This window comes from Pseudorca crassidens, chromosome 20 (genome assembly GCF_039906515.1).
Source record: "Pseudorca crassidens isolate mPseCra1 chromosome 20, mPseCra1.hap1, whole genome shotgun sequence".
Taxonomy (NCBI): Eukaryota; Metazoa; Chordata; class Mammalia; order Artiodactyla; family Delphinidae; genus Pseudorca; species Pseudorca crassidens.
In genome coordinates this window covers 51,468,593-51,489,241 of record NC_090315.1, presented here as the reverse complement: position 1 = coordinate 51,489,241, position 20,649 = coordinate 51,468,593, and the positions used below count along the sequence as shown (strand labels likewise).

The 20,649-nt window shown below is 38.7% G+C and overlaps 1 protein-coding gene across 4 annotated transcripts in view; it reads right to left on the bottom strand.

Annotated features, from left to right (window-relative positions):
* The window catches only part of CNTNAP4 (contactin associated protein family member 4), a 264,146-nt gene that overhangs the window by 4,342 nt on the left and 239,155 nt on the right, over positions 1-20,649 (bottom strand). For 3 of the 4 annotated variants that reach the window (XM_067717889.1, XM_067717890.1, XM_067717891.1), the window contains 6 exons: positions 17,238-17,477; positions 15,563-15,787; positions 14,137-14,270; positions 13,214-13,301; positions 3,728-3,946; positions 3,325-3,396 (listed from right to left, as the gene is read on the bottom strand). In XM_067717889.1, coding sequence (XP_067573990.1) covers positions 3,325-3,396; positions 3,728-3,946; positions 13,214-13,301; positions 14,137-14,270; positions 15,563-15,787; positions 17,238-17,477 — 978 coding nt within the window. Of the gene's footprint in view, positions 1-444; positions 896-3,324; positions 3,397-3,727; positions 3,947-13,213; positions 13,302-14,136; positions 14,271-15,562; positions 15,788-17,237; positions 17,478-20,649 lie in introns of all 4 variants that reach the window. The other variant, XR_010938853.1, reaches the window with a different exon arrangement.

Here is a 20,649-nt window from a genome sequence, read left to right as displayed (position 1 = left end):
ATAAATAAAAATTTTAAAATTTATTAAAAAGAAAAGAAAGAAAAGAAAAACAACTGACAATGTAGGATGCCAATGATAAAGCCAAGTTTTCAAATGAAAAACAGAATTTGGAAAACTGTTGTCTGTCACCATGAGTTTGAGAGTTCCCTTGTACTTAGACTCTTCTGATGAAATCAGTGGAGGTACTAATATAGTGTTTTCAGACGAAAATAGGTACAATGAAAACATGTGATGTGGATGGAGTCTCATATCATAAAACAAGGACTCTTCCTCCTAGTTTAAATTAGGTATAAACAACTCTAACAAATCCAACTGAAGCCAAAACTTTGAAAGTCCTCATCAGTCACAGTGGATTTCACAGCACATGATCTGATGGGCAGATTCACTACAGCCAATCATAATATTGCCAGGGGCTAAGCCGATTTTTGGCGAGGTCAGCCTCACCTGAAAGGGACAGAAATTCCTTGTTGACAGATCCAACATAAACCTGGTAACTAAATTCTGTGCCATACTTGAAATCTGAAGAATTTACTAATGGATACGATTTTTCATAGTTGGTCATATTAATAAAGAATAATTTAAATCAGAGGATCCATTTGATGTTATACATTTTGCCTTTCATCTTAGAAAGGTAATCAGTTGAGTTGCTATAAATACTTCTATTGTCTGGTTATAGGCCTCTAGTTTAAAGAAAGAGATTCTGAACAATTTCAGTGTGGAAAGCTGATGAAGTAGATACAGAGGGCAGGCTACTGCAGGCCCAGGCAGGACGCCCAGGCAGTCAAAATCACGGCTGGACTCTGGAAATGGTTTGCTCCATGCACGTGATTTCCCTTTTAACTGGAGACAGTGTTATGTCAGGGTTTCTCATGTCCACGGAAAACCTTGATCTAACCTGTTATACAAAAAAAAAAAAAAAAAAAAGAAAAAGGATACTCTAAGTGACATATGGCCATCTATCTACAGCACTCTGTGACACTGCCAACTGGTGAATGTGTTTTTATGAGGAAATTATGTAGCTTTCTGTCTAAATCTGAGCATTCATATCTGTGTATTCTGACCAGAAACCCTAAATATCTTATCAATTTTCCCATCTCACACTGTTTATTTATTTACTGTTTGTAACTGAAGAAAAAGATTACCTAAAATGTAAAACACGGGGGAATTAGCCAGTTGGAAACTACTTAAATGGATTAATTATTGTTACACAGTGGGTGCAATTTATGAGTAACGCAACAACAAGTGAAGAACTCTACCACAACGCTAGCAGACGGAGCAACATGCTACAGAACAGTATTCTGTGATTTAGCTGAGAAACTGCGCGTGACCCCAGGAGAGGCCTTCCGGGCTTAGATGGCCACGACCAGCTGCTCTGCTCCCGAAGCTCAGTCTGCAATGATCAAAAGCAGACACTCCTGGATCTGTGGACCCTGGCGAGACCCCGAGCAGCAAATCTTCCATAATTCTTGCTCTGCTCTGTGCACTCGAGTCAAGTGAGAATTTCACAGGTCACCTATTAGTTGTTTCCATTGTGTGTTCCATCCCAACATACAATGACTTACAAACAATATTCTAAAGACTAAATACTTGCTCTAACATTAGCTTGACTATACAATAACTATTTATATCTAAATCTGTATATTTATCTCCCTATATCCTGACTATATATCTATACTAGTTAAACGCACAGAAAAAGCACCGTTATGAGACTGAGACAATTTGTTTGACTAGGAATCCCAACAAGTTGCAATGTTGAGCACATTTTAAATGCTATAACTTCAAATGAGTTTTTACCATAGATTGTATTAATACTATATTGATATATTTATTGTAGACATGCAGTTATTAACTACTCTTCTAACAGGGTTTTAGTTTTTGTTTTTCGCTTGTTATATGACTAAATGAGGAACCTATTTTATGCATCTTTAATTTATACCTCATTAATTTGATAAAAAGTAAAGCAACTGAAAAAGCAATGGGGATGTTAATATTCTCACAAAGAGTTGACCAGTACTATTCTCTGTCTAAATAAAATTCTAAGTTCTTAAAGGAAGTCAGTGTCTACATGAGTAAGGGTGTAAAAAATAGAACCAAATGAATCAGGTATAAAGCCCACGGAAGTTGCTCAAGTATACGACTAATCACGTTACCTGGCAATATATTGATAATAAAATAACTGTTTACTTTTTATGTCCATATCATATGCAGAGTATGGAGGAAAGGTGAGCCACTTAACATTTCAATAATCTGATTAATAACATTCTTAAGACCATTAATCAGGAAGGAAAAGGTTTATGTAGGGGGTTGGTTTTGAGTAAATTATGTCTCAGAGAATATGCTGTTTTACTGCCAGGAAGATAAATTTAAAACTTTTTGTGTTAATTTTGCAATTTAAAATAAGTATTGGGACTTCCCTGGTGGTGCAGTGGTTAAAAATCCTCCTGCTAATGCAGGGGACATGGGTTTGATCCCTGGTCCGGGAAGATCCCACATGCCGTGGAGCAACTAAGCCCGTGCGCCACAACTGCTGAGCCTGTGCTCTAGAGCCCGTGAGCCACATCTACTGAGACCTCGTGCCACAACTACTGAAGCTTGTGTGCCTAGAGCCCGTGCTCTGCAACAAGAGAAGCCACCGCAATGAGAAGTCCATGCACCGCAACAAAGAGTAGCCCCCGCTCGCCGCAACTAGAGAAAGCCCGCGCGCAGCAACGAAGACCCAACACAGCCAAAAATAAATAAATACAATAAATATATTAAAAAATAATAATAAAGTAAGTATGAACCACCCTTCTTCCATTAGTTTTGTATTTGATAAAATGCAAATAAAAATGTAATATTCACTGAGAGGAGCATCTAAACCATGGAAATATACACCTTGATTAAGCATTAAGGCAACATTAAATATATGCTTCTAATGTTAATCTCAGGTTTTTCCTACTTCTTACATAAACCCTTGCAGAAGCAGTGATGTGTCCAAGAAGGCAAAAAATGACACTTCCTCAAATCCAGTCAGAACACCCTAGGGAATGGAGATGGCCATTATCAAGCTAAATGATATTCATTAGTATCACAGTGTAACAACCATTCTTTGAGTGTGATGTTTCAGTGAATTATCAATTATTTACACTGAAACTCTCCAAGGAAGCTGGGAATTCAGGATGACTCTATAAGACAATCCAGTACAAATAATAAAGCACCCCACTGACCTCAGGATTCACTGCCTAACTCTTGGGCCATGTGTAGATTCTCCACAGACAGCTTCTCTAGTGCTAACTACCTCATCATTAGCAATGATAGGAAGAGCTCGTTCATGCTTTCTACTACCTCCAATTACTGCAGAGTCACTCTTGATTGTGTTAGTGAAGGGTTCTCTGTCATCTCTTGTTCCAGAATGATCTGCAGTTAAAGGACAGAAAAGGGGGAAGAGGGGGATATCGGTGAGTAAAAAGAAGAAATGTTTAAAAATTCATAAACTTTTAAAACCAGAACAGAATTAGAGAGGTCAGTGTGGGATGTCTGCAATTTTAACCTTAAGCAATGCCCACATGCAATGGTCCACAGGAATAACGAATTGAGAATCTAGGAGAGAAATGGGCAAGGACTGAAAATTAAACAAAACCAATTTCAAGAAACCATCTTGAGAACACAGAGTCCCAGCATTAAAAGATTTTAATATCCAGTGGACAAGCTGTGTTTGGGACTGGGTAAAAGAAGCGCCATAGGCCACCTGCAAAGGAGTGTGTCCTCTCCCTTGATGTGGCATCGGTGCCAGCCTGGGCCACACAGCTGGACTCCGTCACGTGTCCTGAGATGGTGATGGGGGCTGGGCGGCTGCGGTGCAGAGCGGCCTTCAGCGGCACCACGTGGCTGACCTGCACAGCAGAGAGACAGCCCAGGAAGCCCTGTGCACCTGCCAGCGCCGTCTCCTGGTCCACGTCACTGTGTTCTGGGAAGCCAAAGAAACACCACAGGATTGATGACAGTGAAGGTGCAAACGGGCATTGCCACAATGGACTATTCCAAGTCTTGACAACGCAACAGCAATACATACTCAGCTGTTAAATTCCTTTTGCTTTTGTCTTTATTACAAGAGATCCATTAAATCTTTCCACAACTACTGGTGAGACATCCCAGGCTAATAAAGACAAGTTTTTAAGTATGGCTAATTAAATATACTGAGAGCTCTCTGGAAATAATTAAAGTCTCTACAAGAATGGGTCAGATAATGAACTGATCAGCGTTCCTGCAAGATGTTATCATGTTAGAGGTTGTATCTCAAAAGCTTTCAGAGACTCTTAATTCTTCACGTACAGCAGTGAAAACTTTCATACCTCACTGACTTTTCTCCCTGTTTCACCGTCCACCTATCACTCAGACTGAGGTATGTGTGTGCCCCCTATACATAGATAACCCCCCTCCATTTTAATGAGCATTTAGTTAATATGGAATTATTGTGGGACAGAGATTGGTTGAGTGTCAAGATATTAATTTATAATTTTACAGTGAAGAAGATATTTCACGCTTGGCAAGCATGAAATCTAAACAAGGGGAATTAATTGTAGACTTTTAACGTTCAAATGTTATCAGACTACGATGCATCCACCCATCCTACATGACCATAAAGCGGCAAGACTACCTTCCCCTGTGCTGCACCTACCGGGACACCAACACTTGCATTTCGGTCTTTTCAAAAACTAATATAATAAATATTGAATTTACTGAATGCTTATTATACGGTAGGCAGTATTCTAAGGGATTTGCATGCTTGTGTTTAAACCTTACAGAAGCCAAGAGTATCCTAGTCTAGTCACACAGACAAGACCCTTTAGGTTCAGAATTTCAGTGATTTGCCTGAGGTTAACTCAGCTGTTGGCATTGTGCACTGGACTCCAGGCCTGTTGGACTCCAAAATCATAAGCTTCTTTTGTTTATAATTGACACATTCTTTCCTTCACTCCACTTATATCTTCTGCAGTGTATTTTTTTTTTTTTTTTTTTGGCTTGGTATCTATTCTTGAAATGACTCTGGGCAACTCTGTTCTGATTAAGCCTGTCTTGTTATATCAAGGTTTTTGAAGAACACTTCCTTCTGTCCCATTTTCATGCATGTTTTATACCTTTTTAATAAAAATACTGATTAGATGTTTAGCATCATGAATATCACACTCTAAAAAATCTGAAAATTAGACAGATTACATCACTTTCCTGTTGTGCTGGGGGATACGGTATTCAGACCCAGGTATCCTAGCTCTGGAGCCTATGTCCTTACCAGCAGGCTGTCCTGCCTCGTAGCACAAAGAGCCCTGAGAGGCTATCACTCTGCTGCTCCGTGAGCACACAGGGAACCCTCAACACCCAGCACCACATGGTTACATAGGAGGCGCTTCATCGATGTGTATAAACCAAAGAACTAACTTAGTCCCCCCACACAGCAGTCACTCATTTGAATGGATGCAGATACATTCAAATATACATATTTTTAGAAAAAGACAGCATTCTTGCTTTGGAGTTTTTTGATTTTTTTACTTTAACAAGGAATAAAAAGGAATATACTTTAATAGCAATATAATCAGAACAGTGCTTTTCATATTTCTTCTACAAGGTTTAAATCCTGAATAAAATTTCTATAGACCTTAAAAAAAATCTTACATTCTGAACAACAACAAAAAAAGTAAATAGATAAAATTCGCTTCTCTGGTAAAAATCTGATATGAGGCAACTTTTAAAAACCCTACACCTTTAAACTGAAAATATTTACCTATTATAAAATATTGTAGAAAAAAGCCTTAAAATCTAAAACTTAAACTAGTCTGTCAACTAATATTTGTTGTAAGAGCTAAATATACAGGCAACGCATTCCCTGCTGTTTGAGCACCTTACATTCTAGTAAGGGAGACAGACGCTAAACATGAAACAGGAATGGATGAAAATTCTGAAGACTGATAATGCTATGAAGAAATAAATTAGAAAATGTGACGGAGTGTATCTGGAACAGAAATTTATCTTGATGGATTAGGTGATTCTTTGTGTGTCTATTTTAAGGATGACTCTGCACAGCCCTATTCTCTTAATCGTCTGTAGATATCTCACTCCAGCATCTTCTGGCTCTATCACTTCGTTCTTAAACTTTGTAAGATTCCCTGTGATGTAGGAATTTTTATCAGATTGTCCCTGCTGTTTATCTCCTCTCATCTATTACGCATAGACCCCAGTGGCCCATTTTAATCTGCAGACACAGGTTTTTCTTTAGCTTGGAAAATTGCATATGCTGTGCGAGCAGCTATTGTTTCACTTTCATCCTTTTTATCCTTCTGGACTGCCGAGCATTCACGTTTGGTCTCCTCTGCATATCCTTTAACTGCTTTTAATCTCCCTTCTGATTTCTTTTAGGACTTGTTTTTGTGGGTCACGTGCTTCACTCACTTGCTCTTCCAGGGATGATTTCAAGTATCCACAAAGATCATCCTTTTTTAGTCTGGAAAAATCATACTTGTAGTTCCTCTAGGTCTTTTTGCTGCTTGGCTAGAATTTCCTTACAGCGCTCTTACTTAGTTTCATTCGGTATGGGGTCTGTCTCCTTGAATAGCTTCATTCTGGTTGTTTTGGTTTCTCTCCCACTTGACTGCTGTTGAATCAAGGGTTGTATATAGGGTTGTTTTTCTCGTCTGCTAGTTGATTCTCTGTCACTGCCTTCCTTAGGTGGCTGACGCCCAGAGAAGGTAGACAGCGTAGCAGCTGTCCTTGTCAGTGAAGCTGCCATCCAAATGCCGACCCAACCTCGGGATAGAGAGGACATGGTCCAAATTTCAGGATTCAGGACATCCTCACATTTCAGGTCATTCTCTCCTCGGCAAAGAGGGAACACAGAAGCACTGAGTTTTCAATGCTGCCCTTTCCCCACGGGGTCCAGGGGTCTCTGCAAGCCAAGCATTTTCCAGGAGCCACACAATTCAGGGTCTCCCTTAAGACTCTTCTAGGCTGGTCCCCAGACTCTCTTCCAACCAGAAGCAGGGAGTCTCACGACACTGTCTCACTGGCAGCCCCCAGGCACCCCACCTGGCTGCGCTAGACCGTCAACTCCCTTGTTTCAGGAAAGTCAATGGGTCGGAGCTAGAATCTGGAGAGAAAGGGAACTATGGGACTTTGCATCCATCTTCCCAGAGTTGAGTCCAGATGAAGTTAACAGCTATATTAAGTTGCTTATAAGCAGTACATAGTATCAGAGAGCTGCACTGACAACTGTGTTCATAGAGCCAGTGGACAAGAACATTTATCTTTCCTATTATCTGACTCCTGAAATGCCAACAACATGTAAGGGTTAGAACAGCACGGGTGGGGGAATTGTAAATAAATGCCTCTTACTTCATTGAAATCCTGATAAGACAATTATGTTTGGGATGTTTCCGGTTAGAAAAATTCTTAACTGACTCAGATTTTGCAGGTGGTCTTGCCTGTTAAAAAGTTAGCCTCAACTGTATCTTCCAACCAAGGGAATGGCTTCTGCTTTTGCAAAGAAATCTACCAAAAGTTCTACAAGAAAATAGAGTAACAAGAAAGTAAAATTCGTATGAAGCGCCTTTCTGTTTATTACGCAGAGAGAGGACTGTTTCTGGAAAGGATATGAAGTAAATGAAGAACAATTAAAACAAGAAGTGCTCCATGAAACTTCTTGTGGCTGTCAAAACAACAACAACAAAGAAAAACAAAACAAAACAAATAACTCAAAAGAAACCTAAGTAGTTTGGCCACACCTATGGAAAAGGGGCCACCTTAAAAAAGGATCTCAATGCCTTTAATCCATAAAGATAAATAAAGCTTGCCAGAAAATGGTGCAATGAATCAAAGGAGCCGTGCTAATGACCAGCAGGACATTTTTACCATCACAGGCAATTACAACAAGGATTCAACAACAACAACAGTTGGTGGAAAAGTCAAATGGCAAAGCAGACAGCAAATACTGTGTGGATAAAGGAGTAGTTTTTTTTATAAACGGTATTTATTTGCCAACCAAGCCTACTGCTCTGAGATACAACCTTGAGAACCTGATTAATGTACAAACTATTTATAGTGAGGCATCTCGGGGTAACCTGAGCTTCTCTTTTGCTTTCAGCATGACCTGTGTCACCTGAAGTGTCATCTGACTGGACATTTACAAAATCACAGTGTCCTTAAGTAACTGAATTAAACTTTCTTGTGTACCCTTTGGCTTTGAAGCAGGTTTTATATAAAATGTCCCTGAGATTGAAGTCCGTTCCTGAAGCTCTTCTGTGAGATGCCGTAGACATCCTCTTCCTTCTGACCACATACTTTATTTACATCTGGCCTAGATCTCCACTGCAAAAACCTGAGTTACTTCCTGGCTCTGCAGCCTCAGAAGAGATAAATGATCCCTATGTGGTCACTGCCTTTAAGTATACCAACGCTACTGCTCACAATGAGTGAAAACATCTTCAGGCTTTTAGAAAACTCTTCTAACATAAAAAACAATCTGTAAACACAACTCAGAACTTAATTTAATGAGTTTTGAATAAACAAAGCAAATGTAATGCAGCCTATTAATTATGGAGGAATATGAACCCAGTTTATTTGATGCAACCTGGCTCTTCCCCCCATGATGTACCCACCGATTTTTGCTGTCAGTGGTCTTGCACCATTACATACCTGACATAAAAAAGTAATAAATAGTCGAACTTCACTCAGCCTCTGAATAGTAATTTTCAGTCATTTTGTAATAGGTTAAATTATATCATTATTCAAAATGTGGGCACATTTGCTATGAGAGGTTTTATGCAATTTCAAGAGTATGCAATGATCTTAATTGAGGTTTTTTTTTTCATGTGGTAGAATTGTGACCCAATAAAAGCTTAATGAATCAGCAGAACAACTTTATACCTGCATATTTCCTTTGATTAATTACATAATTACATCGTAGAGAGATGTCTCTTTATATAATCTTTGAGTAAATAGGTCTCTTAAAGGAGCCGATTGAGGAATCATTCACTTTGGCCTCAGTACTTAACACATTTTGAACATGCTTAACAAAGAAACGACATCAGACTGCCTGCCTCTTCAGAAGGAAGAATAGAAAGAGAGGAATTGCTCCCTCTCTGTCATCCAGTACTCACTTCTACAAATGAGAATGGAATGTAGGAACACTTTTTGGCTCCAATCGTCATTAACAAGCATTACTGGCAGCTATCAAGCAAGGAGGATAATTTATAGGTAACAATATCTTACTCTGATGACATGGAAACCATCTCCAACCCTCTTTTATACTTAACAGACAACCCAAGCAGAATTCACATTTCACTGTCTTTCTTCTGACTAGTGCTATAGACCATCATTAGGCTGGCCGGTCCAGTATCTCTTCGCTGTGGCTGTGCCCTCTCTCCACCCCAAAGGTCCTGTATCCGTACCTCCTGTCAATTCCATCCTCTCTCTCTCATCCATCAACGCCTGGTCTTTAATAAATTCATGCACACAATAGCGTAAGTCCCTGATCATGGCTTTATTTTTTACTTATTCCTGGTACAGGTACATTTTAAAGCATGTCAGTAATTAAAGAAAGCAACAATTGCTTTCTCCTTTTTAGTTTAGAAATTATTTGAGTTTTATCATTGTATGAAGGCTTCTAGATTGTGGCAGCTGATAAATATATAATTTGGGATTTGTGACTTCGGCTTTTATCATTTAGTATTTTTTGCAGTGTAAGTTGAGCTCTGGTTTACGATGTTTGACGGCCAAGTGAAAGTGATGCAGGTGACGTCCTTGTCAAAGGCGTACACTTGCCCATCCCACCTGGAGCGTGTACTCATGATTATATGCACCTCTGACAAAATCCCACTGTCTACCTTATCATTTGCTCCATAGTTAATAGCAGATAATACGTTTCAGCGTCATGAGTGCTCTGTGCTTTTGGAACATGACACTTCTGATCGATGCTGGGGTGTCACGATGAGGAGAAAAGCTGTTTTTAAGTTTCTAGGTATGGCCAATTCAAAATGATGTAGCTGACTGTCTGGAAACGATTAAAGCCGCCACAAGGATGAAGTCATGCTAAGTACTGAAGATGGTCTATGACATTTTAATTATTAAAATTTTCAAAACTCAAGCTGCTGAATACAAAAAAATGACTTTAAGTAGATTCCTTACTTTTCTTGCTCTAAACTATACTTCTCTTTTAAAACGTGCTTTTAAAATAACGCCTCCATTATCTTAAGGGACGTTTCACAATATATTTACAAAATTGCAGTGCCCTTAGGTTACCTGGCTCATGTTTTTTCCTCACGTCTGGGCTCTTAAGTGAGTTTTACATGAACGGTTCCTGACACATTGAGATTGTTCTCAAAGCTCTTTATCGGAGACTGAGTAGATGTCCTTTCCTAGCTGACTACAGACTTTATTTATATCTGGGCTAAACCTCCACTGCGGTTATCTGAGTGTACTCCCTGGCTCTATGGCCTCAGAAGAGAGAAATGATCCTCAATGGTCATCAATCACCTCTAATATACAAAAGCTACTACTCAGGATGAGTGAAAATAATCATCCAGCTTCTACTCAAATAAATCATAAAACATATGCTTCTAACACATAAAAGCATCCAGATATAGAACCCAGAGTTTAATTTTATAGTGAATTTTAAATATGAAAAGCAAATTTGATGTACTTTATTGAATACAGGAGTATCTAAATCGAGCTGCTTGGCAAACAGCTGGATCATCTCACCCTGGCTCCCAACTACTAATGACTACTAATGCCAAAGTTCTTGAGTCTTTAAATATTTTAAGTGTAGTAGGGAGTTAGAGATGGTTTCCATGTCACCATAGTAGAGCTTGATATTATTTCTAAAATTTACCCTCCTTTTCAACACCTGCTAGTAATGTTGATTAATAGTGACAGTAATCCAAAATTATTCCCATGATTCTTCCTAAGTTTAAGAAATGAGTACTGGAGAAAAGTGAAAGAGGGGAAGAATTTCCTTTATTTCTGGGTTTCCATCTAAAATGGCAGTGGATGGTCATATCCTTAAGTCTTTGGTTGAAAATAGGCAAATTATAACCCCTCCCAAAAAACTGGTCAATGTTTTTTTTCTGCTCCCTTAAAAGAAATTATAAAACGAAACAAGTATTTATTTTATTTTATTTTTATTTTTTGGCTGTGCTGCCCGGCTTGTGGGATCTTAGTTCCCTGACCAGGGATTGAACCTGGGGCCCGGCAGTGAAAGTGCTGAGTCCTAACCACTGGACTGCCGGGGAAGTCCCACCGTATTTTAATTTATTTTAATTTGGAGGATAATTTGGAACTATTTTATCCCAAGCAACATAGGGTACATTATACTCAATTAGATACACAGGAACATTTTGTATAATGATTATCTGTATGCCCACTAACCATAAATTCTGTGAGGGCAGATGCAGTGTCTGCCTTGCTGAGTGGCATTCTCTGTGTACACAACAGGTGATCACAAAGTATGTGCTAAATGAACAAGGGAGCCAAACAGAATTACAAAAATGAGAAACATAGTTGATAAGTGTGAGCACATGAGAATGTGCCTTGCAGACCTCCAACTAGATGAGAGGAATTGACCAAGGGCCCCAGCTGCTGGGCTCTGAAATCCATCCTCATACTTGGGCCAGTGCCTTGCTTCCCATGGGCTGTTCCCAGCCAACAGCTGATCATAGCAGGGACTCTAAGGCAGACCCATCCTTTGGAAACATGGGACTCCTCTGATGGATGACAGACTCATGGGCTCCCCAAAGACTGTTTAACCTTTGTTGACTGCACAGAAGTCTAGGATGCTTCTGTCTAACTTTCCCTCCCTCTCTCCTTCACCTGAAGGCAGAGCTGCATGGCATCTGATGGCTCTCCCGGTCTTGGCAAGCTCTCTCCACACGTTCTCTTTCACAAGTGTCCCCTTAATAAAATCCTCACGTGGTTAATTTTGTCTTGCCAGTGGTTTCTTGGAGGACCCTGACTAACATAATAAGAAACTTCAAGATTGAGTAACTCTCTGGAAAACTACTAGTTCCCTTTTAGCATCAATTTTGCTATAAGTTAATATACCATATTACAATATAATAATATAGTACATAACATTTTGTTGTAAATTCATAAACCATACCATATGATCATAAATTTTTAGTCTCCTTTGAGTTACAAATGATTTGAATGTAATATTAGTCCTTGGCCAAGATCCACACCTTAGGCACGTACCAAACAAATTCTTACTTTTGAACTTGAATCTTAATTTTCAGCATGAGTGATATGCATTTTAATAACACTCTGTTCTTGAATGAAAACCTTAACATCTTTAATTCCTCATTAATCTGCGATATTCATTATAAAAAGGGAGACAAATATTTATATAATGAATGCTATTATTCTACTGTTTGATTAATACAATCCTCCTCATAAAATGCAGATCAGTTTCCCAATTCTTTTATAATATATTTGGCTTATTTCTATTCACACAAAATATCTTCATCAGCAACTCTGGCGTTAAACTTGAAGACGTTATTTCCTCAAAAATATGATTTTATCAACATTATGCATAATTGTTAGAGTTTTCTACCTTGCATTTTACATTTTTATGTAGAACGCCTCATCTCAGACCTTGCTAGACTGAGGAGCTCCTGAAATCGGGATTGGTTATAATGATCTGACCGTTTAATTACTGTAGCAGGAGTGGCTGGCCACTGCATCTCAACAAGGCAAACAGGATCCAGGCCACAACCTAAAGCATATTCACTAAGCAGCAGAAAAGCAATTGCTTCCTCCTCCATTTTCTTTTAGGTCTAATCCTAGTTTTATCATTAGATGATGATTTATATATTTGACAGCTGACTGATACACAGTCTGTTATTTCTACTTTTATTTGATATTCTTGAAGTGTGAGGGCAATGCCCTGTTTCATTATGCTGGACTGACGCATGGCACACGCCAGAGTGGCATTACTATCAAAGTGGCATGCTTGCTCATCTTGCAAAATGTCCCTGCTCACGATTACACATACCCCTGAGAAAGTACAGCTTCTGCCTCATTATCATTCACTTCAGAAATGAAATTATGCAAGAGATTTCTTTTGGCATGATGAATTTGCATGTGGCGTGTGTGTGTGTATGTGTCTGTGTGTGTGTCTATGTGTCTGACATATGACTCTTCTGGTCCATGTTTATGCATCATGATTAGGCGAAAGGCCATTCCTTTTACTTACCTAGAATCCTGCCCAGTACAAGGGATCTGACCGCACTGAGTTCTGTACCTGATGCAAGGTGGACTTGTCTCCTCGCTTTCTCATCAATCTATAAAATTGTTACATGAGGTGCAAACATCCAAACGGATGCCGTTGTTGAGAAGAGGACAGGAGGCAAAGGAAGACAAAAGAAAATGATAAAATAGGCAATAGTTAATATGGCCCCAAAGATTGAGGAAAACAAAGTTGTTAGCCATTTATACAGGTGAATATTATTTTCTAAACTATTTCTGTGCACCCTCAGATACCAGTGCACCCCACCTTCTATCCCCTTATATCACTTTATTTTTCTCCACCGTATAAGAAAGCCAAAATGGGGAAAACCAACAAAAAGATACAAGCTATTCTCATCTTGATATTTTTACTTAGCTGGGTATTTTCACTTGAGTCATTCAGCTAAGAAATTTTCCTCTACCTAGAGGGTTGAAATATTAGTGCTTTTCTTCAAAAGCTGGTAGAGTGAATAATTCAACTTTCTCTGCTGTAATTCACATCATTTTAAAATTTATTCTGATATTGCAATCATTAATTTCTGTGCTAGAATTATGGTTGCATGTATACCCATCTGAAGTAAACTGGTTTCATTAGAGTAGCAATGGTCTTACCAATAGCATAATATGGTAAACTAGAAAGTACTTCCCTCCTGAGTAAAGCAAAACAAATAGGAAAGTTTGGCAATTTTAAGTATCAAATATTAATAATATTTTGGACAGAGTCTTATTGCTTAAAAAAACTGAACACATCTGATGGTCTATGATCTATCCAAGAGCAGCAACTGAAAGGATGTCTTTGTTTAATCTATCCATTATCCAATTTCTGCTGTAGGTCCTTCTTGCTGGGGAGCATAATTTTAACCATTGCTTCTGTTGCATTTTCTCTATTACCTCCACAAAGACCACTGCTTCTTCCCTGTTAATCTTTACGTGGTGAAGCTGTCCATCAGCCATGTTTTTGAAATCAAAGTTAACAACATCGGGTTCCTGATGTCTATTTAGCTTGTACCTGATCTGCAAACTTCCTAAAGTAGGGGGAAAAAGTTATATTTTAGTTAAAATTGTATTTTAAAAACTACTTACAAAAACTCAAGAGTCCTTTTTTGATATTAATTTCTGGGCGAAAGTTCACAGTAGTTCATTTGCATGTACACTTTCCTCATAATCCCTAGAAGTCAGTTTCCATGTGAAATTGAACTATTTTCAAAATCAAGAGCAAATATGCTGCGAATAAGCAGGCTCTTTCCTGCAAAATTTTAATTTGTCAAATATGTGATTAAGCATTTGCAAATCTCCGTACTAGCCTCTAACTTAAAAAAAATAAGATTTAGTATATTATGAAGTGCCGAACTACTGTGGAATATTGCAAGAACGTTGCTTCTATCATCTCATCTTTCAAAAAAAATACATCTACCATTCCTGAAATGCAACTGATGAATGGAATTATTATAAGCAAACACTACTCACTTAATTGCCTGCAAAGATGTCAATAAAATTACTTCACAGGATATCTTCCAGTTTAACAGAGAAGATGTCCTAATATATATAGATAAGCTTCAAGCTCAAAATGTATACAGTGAGGAGACATATACTTATTGAACAATATTATTTTTATTTTGGTGTTCAGTGACCTTGGGCCATATTTGATTTAGTTGAAATGATATATTCACATGTTTGCATGTTCGTTTGTTTTCCTCACCCAGAGGATTTACTCATAAAATTTTTATCTCTAATCCAGATAAAGGGAAGAGAACAATAACAGTAAGTGGTTTTCTGTAGCACACACGTCCTAAGCCACATACCATTACCCTGTATCGATGTACTAGCATTTCCCGTGACTACTTTATGGCCGAAAATCAGAACCAACAGATTATTTTGTGGACGTTTTCTTACACATAATGCTAGTTTGTTAACATTCTCTCAAAACTTCTCTACTTTGATTCAAAGGAAATTACTTGTTATGTACAAATAGGCAGCTTATTTCAAAATGAACCACACAACTGATACTGATGCATGGAAGAGTAAAGTGATCCTAGCAATGATAAAATATAATAAATATTTTATCTACATAAATTAAAAATTCACACTGATTGTGTTAAATTACCAAAATTATAAAGCGATACAGGCATTTTAAGTGTTTTAAATAGTCCTTTTAGATTAAGCTGATAGGACAGTACTGAAAACACAAAACTGAATACACAGGACAGGCACACTTCTTTTCCTGTTTGTAGTTTGAGCAGCGGGACCATGAGAAGGATCCACATTGTTCCTGACCTAATGTTCTAACCCAGTTTTCCCTCGTCTGAACAGCACTCACCATTTTTGGCAATGATAACTGAAAGGTATTCTTTATAAAAGGAGTTGACGTAGAGCAGCAAGCTCGGGGTCCGTGTGGTGCGGAAGCTAAACTCGATCGTTTCCCTGCTTAGCCTCATGTCACCGTGAAATGAAGCCGCGTGGGAGCTGGAATTTTTACTTAGGGAGTAATTTTCTTGAAAATTGTAAATCACAGATGAGCCAGATCCAAAATAGGCAGAAATCTCTGAAATGATAAGTACATTTTACGTGAAAAAATTTAAGAAACAAGGATGTTGCCTCGGTTATACTGATACTTTTCAAATTTAAAAAATAACTATCCGAACTTTTAAAAATCATTTTACTTACACAAGATTAATATCCTAAATTCACACATAAACACACACACACACACACACACCCCAAATAGATTTGTATAAAAGTGAAGAAGGTGGTGGGAGAGGTAACTAGTTCGGGATCCCAGAACTCTGCTTTCCTCCATTACTATACAGGGCAGGTGTTGAACATGAGCTTCAGATGATGCTCACGGATAAATGTAGCAACATCTCCACTCCCTCAGGGCTTTAGGTTTTTTGCCTGTTTATTATTTTTACTCTCTATAGATACACGTTTGAGATACTACATAACATGTGGATGCAGAATAATATTCCTGATTACACTTAGCAAGATGAACTGGAAATCATTTAGATCCAGAAAATAAAGGCATCCTCTTATAAAGACATGAGGATGTAAAGACACAGGTCTTAGTTCTAACTTTAAACGTGAGAAGCATAGAATGGGAGCAGCAGTGATTGATTACCACAGGTTGATTTCAAACGATAACTTATTCCTGATAAAAAGTAGATGACCTGAAGAGTGCACTTTGGCCAACCTTCCATTAAAAAATCTCAAAGGCTTTCATTGCAAATCAGGGACTGATTCAATTTGCAGCCAGTTTTCGTTAGCCTCCTTCAGGTAAAGGTTCAGTAGCCCAGAAACACTTAAATAAAGCAACTGGATTAAACTGGTTGACATTTTTCTATGAGGAACTATAGCAAACGTTTGTCTATTCATGGAAGTCTGTTCAGAACGCTGAGTACTACACTCAGTTCGTTCCTTCTTCCATGACACGGAGCAGTGAACAAGACCAGCTGAAAAACAGTCCACTGTTTCACTTCACCAACAGACAGTCGGCATTTCACAGAGCGAAACGACCAAGTATCTCTATTTTGTTACACATCAATACTGAATGGAAACGTTATTTATATTCCTGGAAGTAATATTTGTTTGGTAAAACAACAAAGCTTCCTAAATGTCTTTGCACTGCTGACCATCTTCAAAAATAACAATAATGCTTTTAATGATTTGAAAAATGAGAACTGCCCATGGGACTGGTTGTTGACACCCATATTACTTAAGAGCATTAGCTGTAGATAGAAAAGATCAGACTGCGCAGCCAACACTCTACAACACCTAGAGGCGACTATTACAGGGTTTACCATCGATAAACACGGTGTTCAAAGAACCGCGGCAAATATTTAAGTAATGAAATGTCATTGGTATAAAATAGGCCATTTGCCAAAAAAAATTCAGAAATGGAAATACTTTTGTTTCAAATAGCTACAGAGAAAAAGAACTGTGGGAGGTTTTATTCACGTTGGATTGTCTTGCTGCTGGGGCACCCACGTCACACTCACCGTCTGAGCAGAACGGCCCTGCGTATGCAGAGGAGGTGCAGTCACAGGAGAAGCCGCTGGGCTTTTCCCTGCACTTCCCGCCGTTGTGGCACAACTTCCCGTAGCTGCTGCAGTGCCCTCTGCAGCCCGGCTCCACTCCCGGAGTCACCTTGGCTCTTTCTTCCAGGTCCAGGGCCATTCCGTTCAACTGCAGAGAGCGAATGCATCCCAGAAAGCCCCTCTGTCGGGTGGCCGTTCCACCTAAAAGGGAAATACTGCAAATGCAAACACGTTCCTAGGTGTTTTGTTCAGGATTTTAAGACCACACAAAACTGAGGCCTCACGGAGGGCGGCCAAAATCATGGCCTTAACAGAGAACCACTGGAGCCTGAAGAGCCAATATACTTTTAGAAGCACGATTTGTGACAAAATAGTAGAAGAATTCAAAAAGATAAAACATTGATTCATGTTTTTTTCCCAAAGGTTGAATTTGTTATAGATTTGTTTTCTAAAAGAGTTCTATTAAACTTTAAATTGGAGACTTTTTTTAATCAGTCTCTTTATTTTAAAGAACTTAAAGGCTCTTTCATTCGAAATAACAGTGATATGCATTGATATTCTTATGTAGAAACTAACCTTTTTCTTGCAATTTTAAATAAGCATATATTTGTGGGTAAGTGTGGTTCGTCCTTCACATTGAAACCTGATCCTGATGCCGGGACAGTTTTAATTTAGTGAGAACTGTGAAGGAATCCTTGAGTTTTTCTAACTTGACTGTGCGTTGATGTGATCTTTTGGTTGTTATCTTTTCATCAAAAACACACAGCATCAGTTTGAGCACCAGAGTATTTGCTTCTGTCAGGCATATTTCCCAGTGAATTTTTTCTAAGTGTTGGACCAATGTTCATTGTTAGAGATTCTCAACGAAATCAGGAAAGGGGATTAATGAGGACACACAGTGGTGTAACATTTATTGAATAATATATAACAACATGTATTTACCACGTCACCCTTGAAGAGGTTTACAGTGTTTGGGTAGAATCAGACCCTGCTATTCTAAGGCAGAGGTTCTCAAACGTTAAGGAATATGAGTACCACATGGAAAGGCTTCTTAAAAGACAGGGTCAGGGGCTTGTCCCAAGAAATACTGATTGTGTGGACCAGAAAAAAAGGCTGTGAATCTAAACGGTCAACAAGCACACTGGTGAACCTGATGCAGACAGTCACTTAAAGCACTATCTTAATGGGAATGTAAGCTCTGGGTACACTTGCACATACACTGGTGCCCAGGAATACGTACATTAATGATCAGAATTTGAAGGAGGAAAATAGTGTCCTAATCTAAATAATCTGGGTGGTTTACCCAGAGACAGTTAGGTGGTCTTGGGGCCTCTCAAAAGGAGCTTCATCTTTGAACAGACGATGCTGCCTCACCTCCAGGATCCTACACCTGCTCTGTACCTGTTCTCTCTCCCCAGAATGTGTTAACTCTCCCTACACGCCCACCCCCAACTTCATTTAGCTAGTTCCTAATCTAGCCTCATTTACCTAAGGTCTCCTATTCTCAGAGATTCAACAGGTTTTTTGGTTTTGGTTTTTTGTTTATTTTTTGGTATTTCAGAACCAAAATTTGGCCAGAAAGACCCTAAATAAGTACGTCTTTGTCATCGTCTAGCAAGCTTTACTTTTGTACAGTGTTCCTTGTATCTTATCAGTGTATCTCCATCAGAATACACATTCAATAAGGGCTATTTCAATCACACTATATCCCCAGAACAAAGAACAGTGCCTGACACATAATAGCTGTGCAACTGTTATAATTATCTATAATTATAATTATGTATAATTATAACTAATTATCAATTAATATTGATAATAATTATTACTTCTCAATGAATTTACTGTTAGTAAATAATTAACACACTCATTCACTAAACCAGCTGTACCTTAGGAGTAGTAGATGGGAGCTTGGTGCTTCCAAAGTTGAAGAGAGGTACAGCCTTTCCTCACAGGGATGTTTGGGTCCCTGGGACTGAGATTGTCGATAAAACTCAATAAATATTTCTGAATCAATTAATTCTACATTTTTGGATAATGAAACACCATGAAAAGGACAATAAAAGAATTTCTGAGAATTCTGAACTCATGGTACTAATGCTATTTAGTCTTATATTTCAAATGACTGTATTTAAATATCTGTATTCAAATGGCTTCAGTTGACATAATTTGCGTCTTTTCAATGAAGAATATGAAAGTCTTAAGGGTGTGGGTCATATTTTCTATTTATAGATCCAGATGAAGTATGGTACGGAGCCAGACGTCTTACAATTCCAGTTTATGTGGGCAAGGAAGAGAAGGACTTGCTTTTATCCCAGAGTTTCAGAATTGCTGACACAATTGTTTCATCCGTCCTACATTTACTCAATCTCCTGCCATCCTTGAAGTCTCTCTTCTCCCCTTACCTTGAGAACGTCTTTTCTCTTCCTTCCACATCAAAGCTGCTGCTAACTCAACTCAGTAAGAAAGTCTAGGGCTCAGTCAAGTCTGTGACAGAAATTCTTTCGGCATTCTTGCTGGAGTTTTCTTTCCTGGGAAAGGAAGGCAGCCTGCAGCCTTGGTTTTAGCTTTGGCCCAGGCACTCTTTGGAGGAGGGCCAGACACAGCGAAATCTGGATTAGAGGTGTATTCCTGGTGTATTTCATGGACTTCGTGTTACAGTATTTTAAATCACAGTGTAGAGTTTATAGTACACAGTAACATTAAATCATGGCCTGTTATGCATTTGTCACTCTGAAACATCTACAGTCTCTCTGATTTAGGGGTTTGTCTCATTCTACCAGTGACATAATAATAACTAAATAACCCAGAGTCCAACAACTGAATAATCCATTTTCATTGGTTCCAATTCATTCATTCTTGTTTGTTTTCTGCTGTTTTGTTTCAGGTGATGAGGAACTAGAGGCATAGAAAAGTCCAGGGACTAGCCCATGGGCATAGCTGAGAAATTTTAGAATAAACACGTTTAGTCAGAGGCAGAGTTAAGACTAAAACCTACAGTTGGCCTTTCGCTACAAGGCCGCCCCTTTCCTCTCCATATAAGAATATGGTCAAAGAAGAAAACTTCCATTTTCTTCTCCTCAGATCACTTTTGGTTTGAATGGCATTTCAGTTCTGCAAGCTTTATTTAGCAGCTCTTTGCTGGACACTGTCTGACATTGGAGGTACAGAGTTATATGCAACTAATCGTGGTCTCAGAGATCTCACAGTCTAGTAATGGATTTAGACAGAGAGACGTGAGCACAACATGGTGTCAGTGGCAGAAATAGATACCCCGTGGAGAGGAAGGTCAGAGGATGGGGATATTAACAGGTGAAAATACACATGTAGACATGGGAAATACATGCCTAAGGAGCATTCGTAATAGCGAGACGGA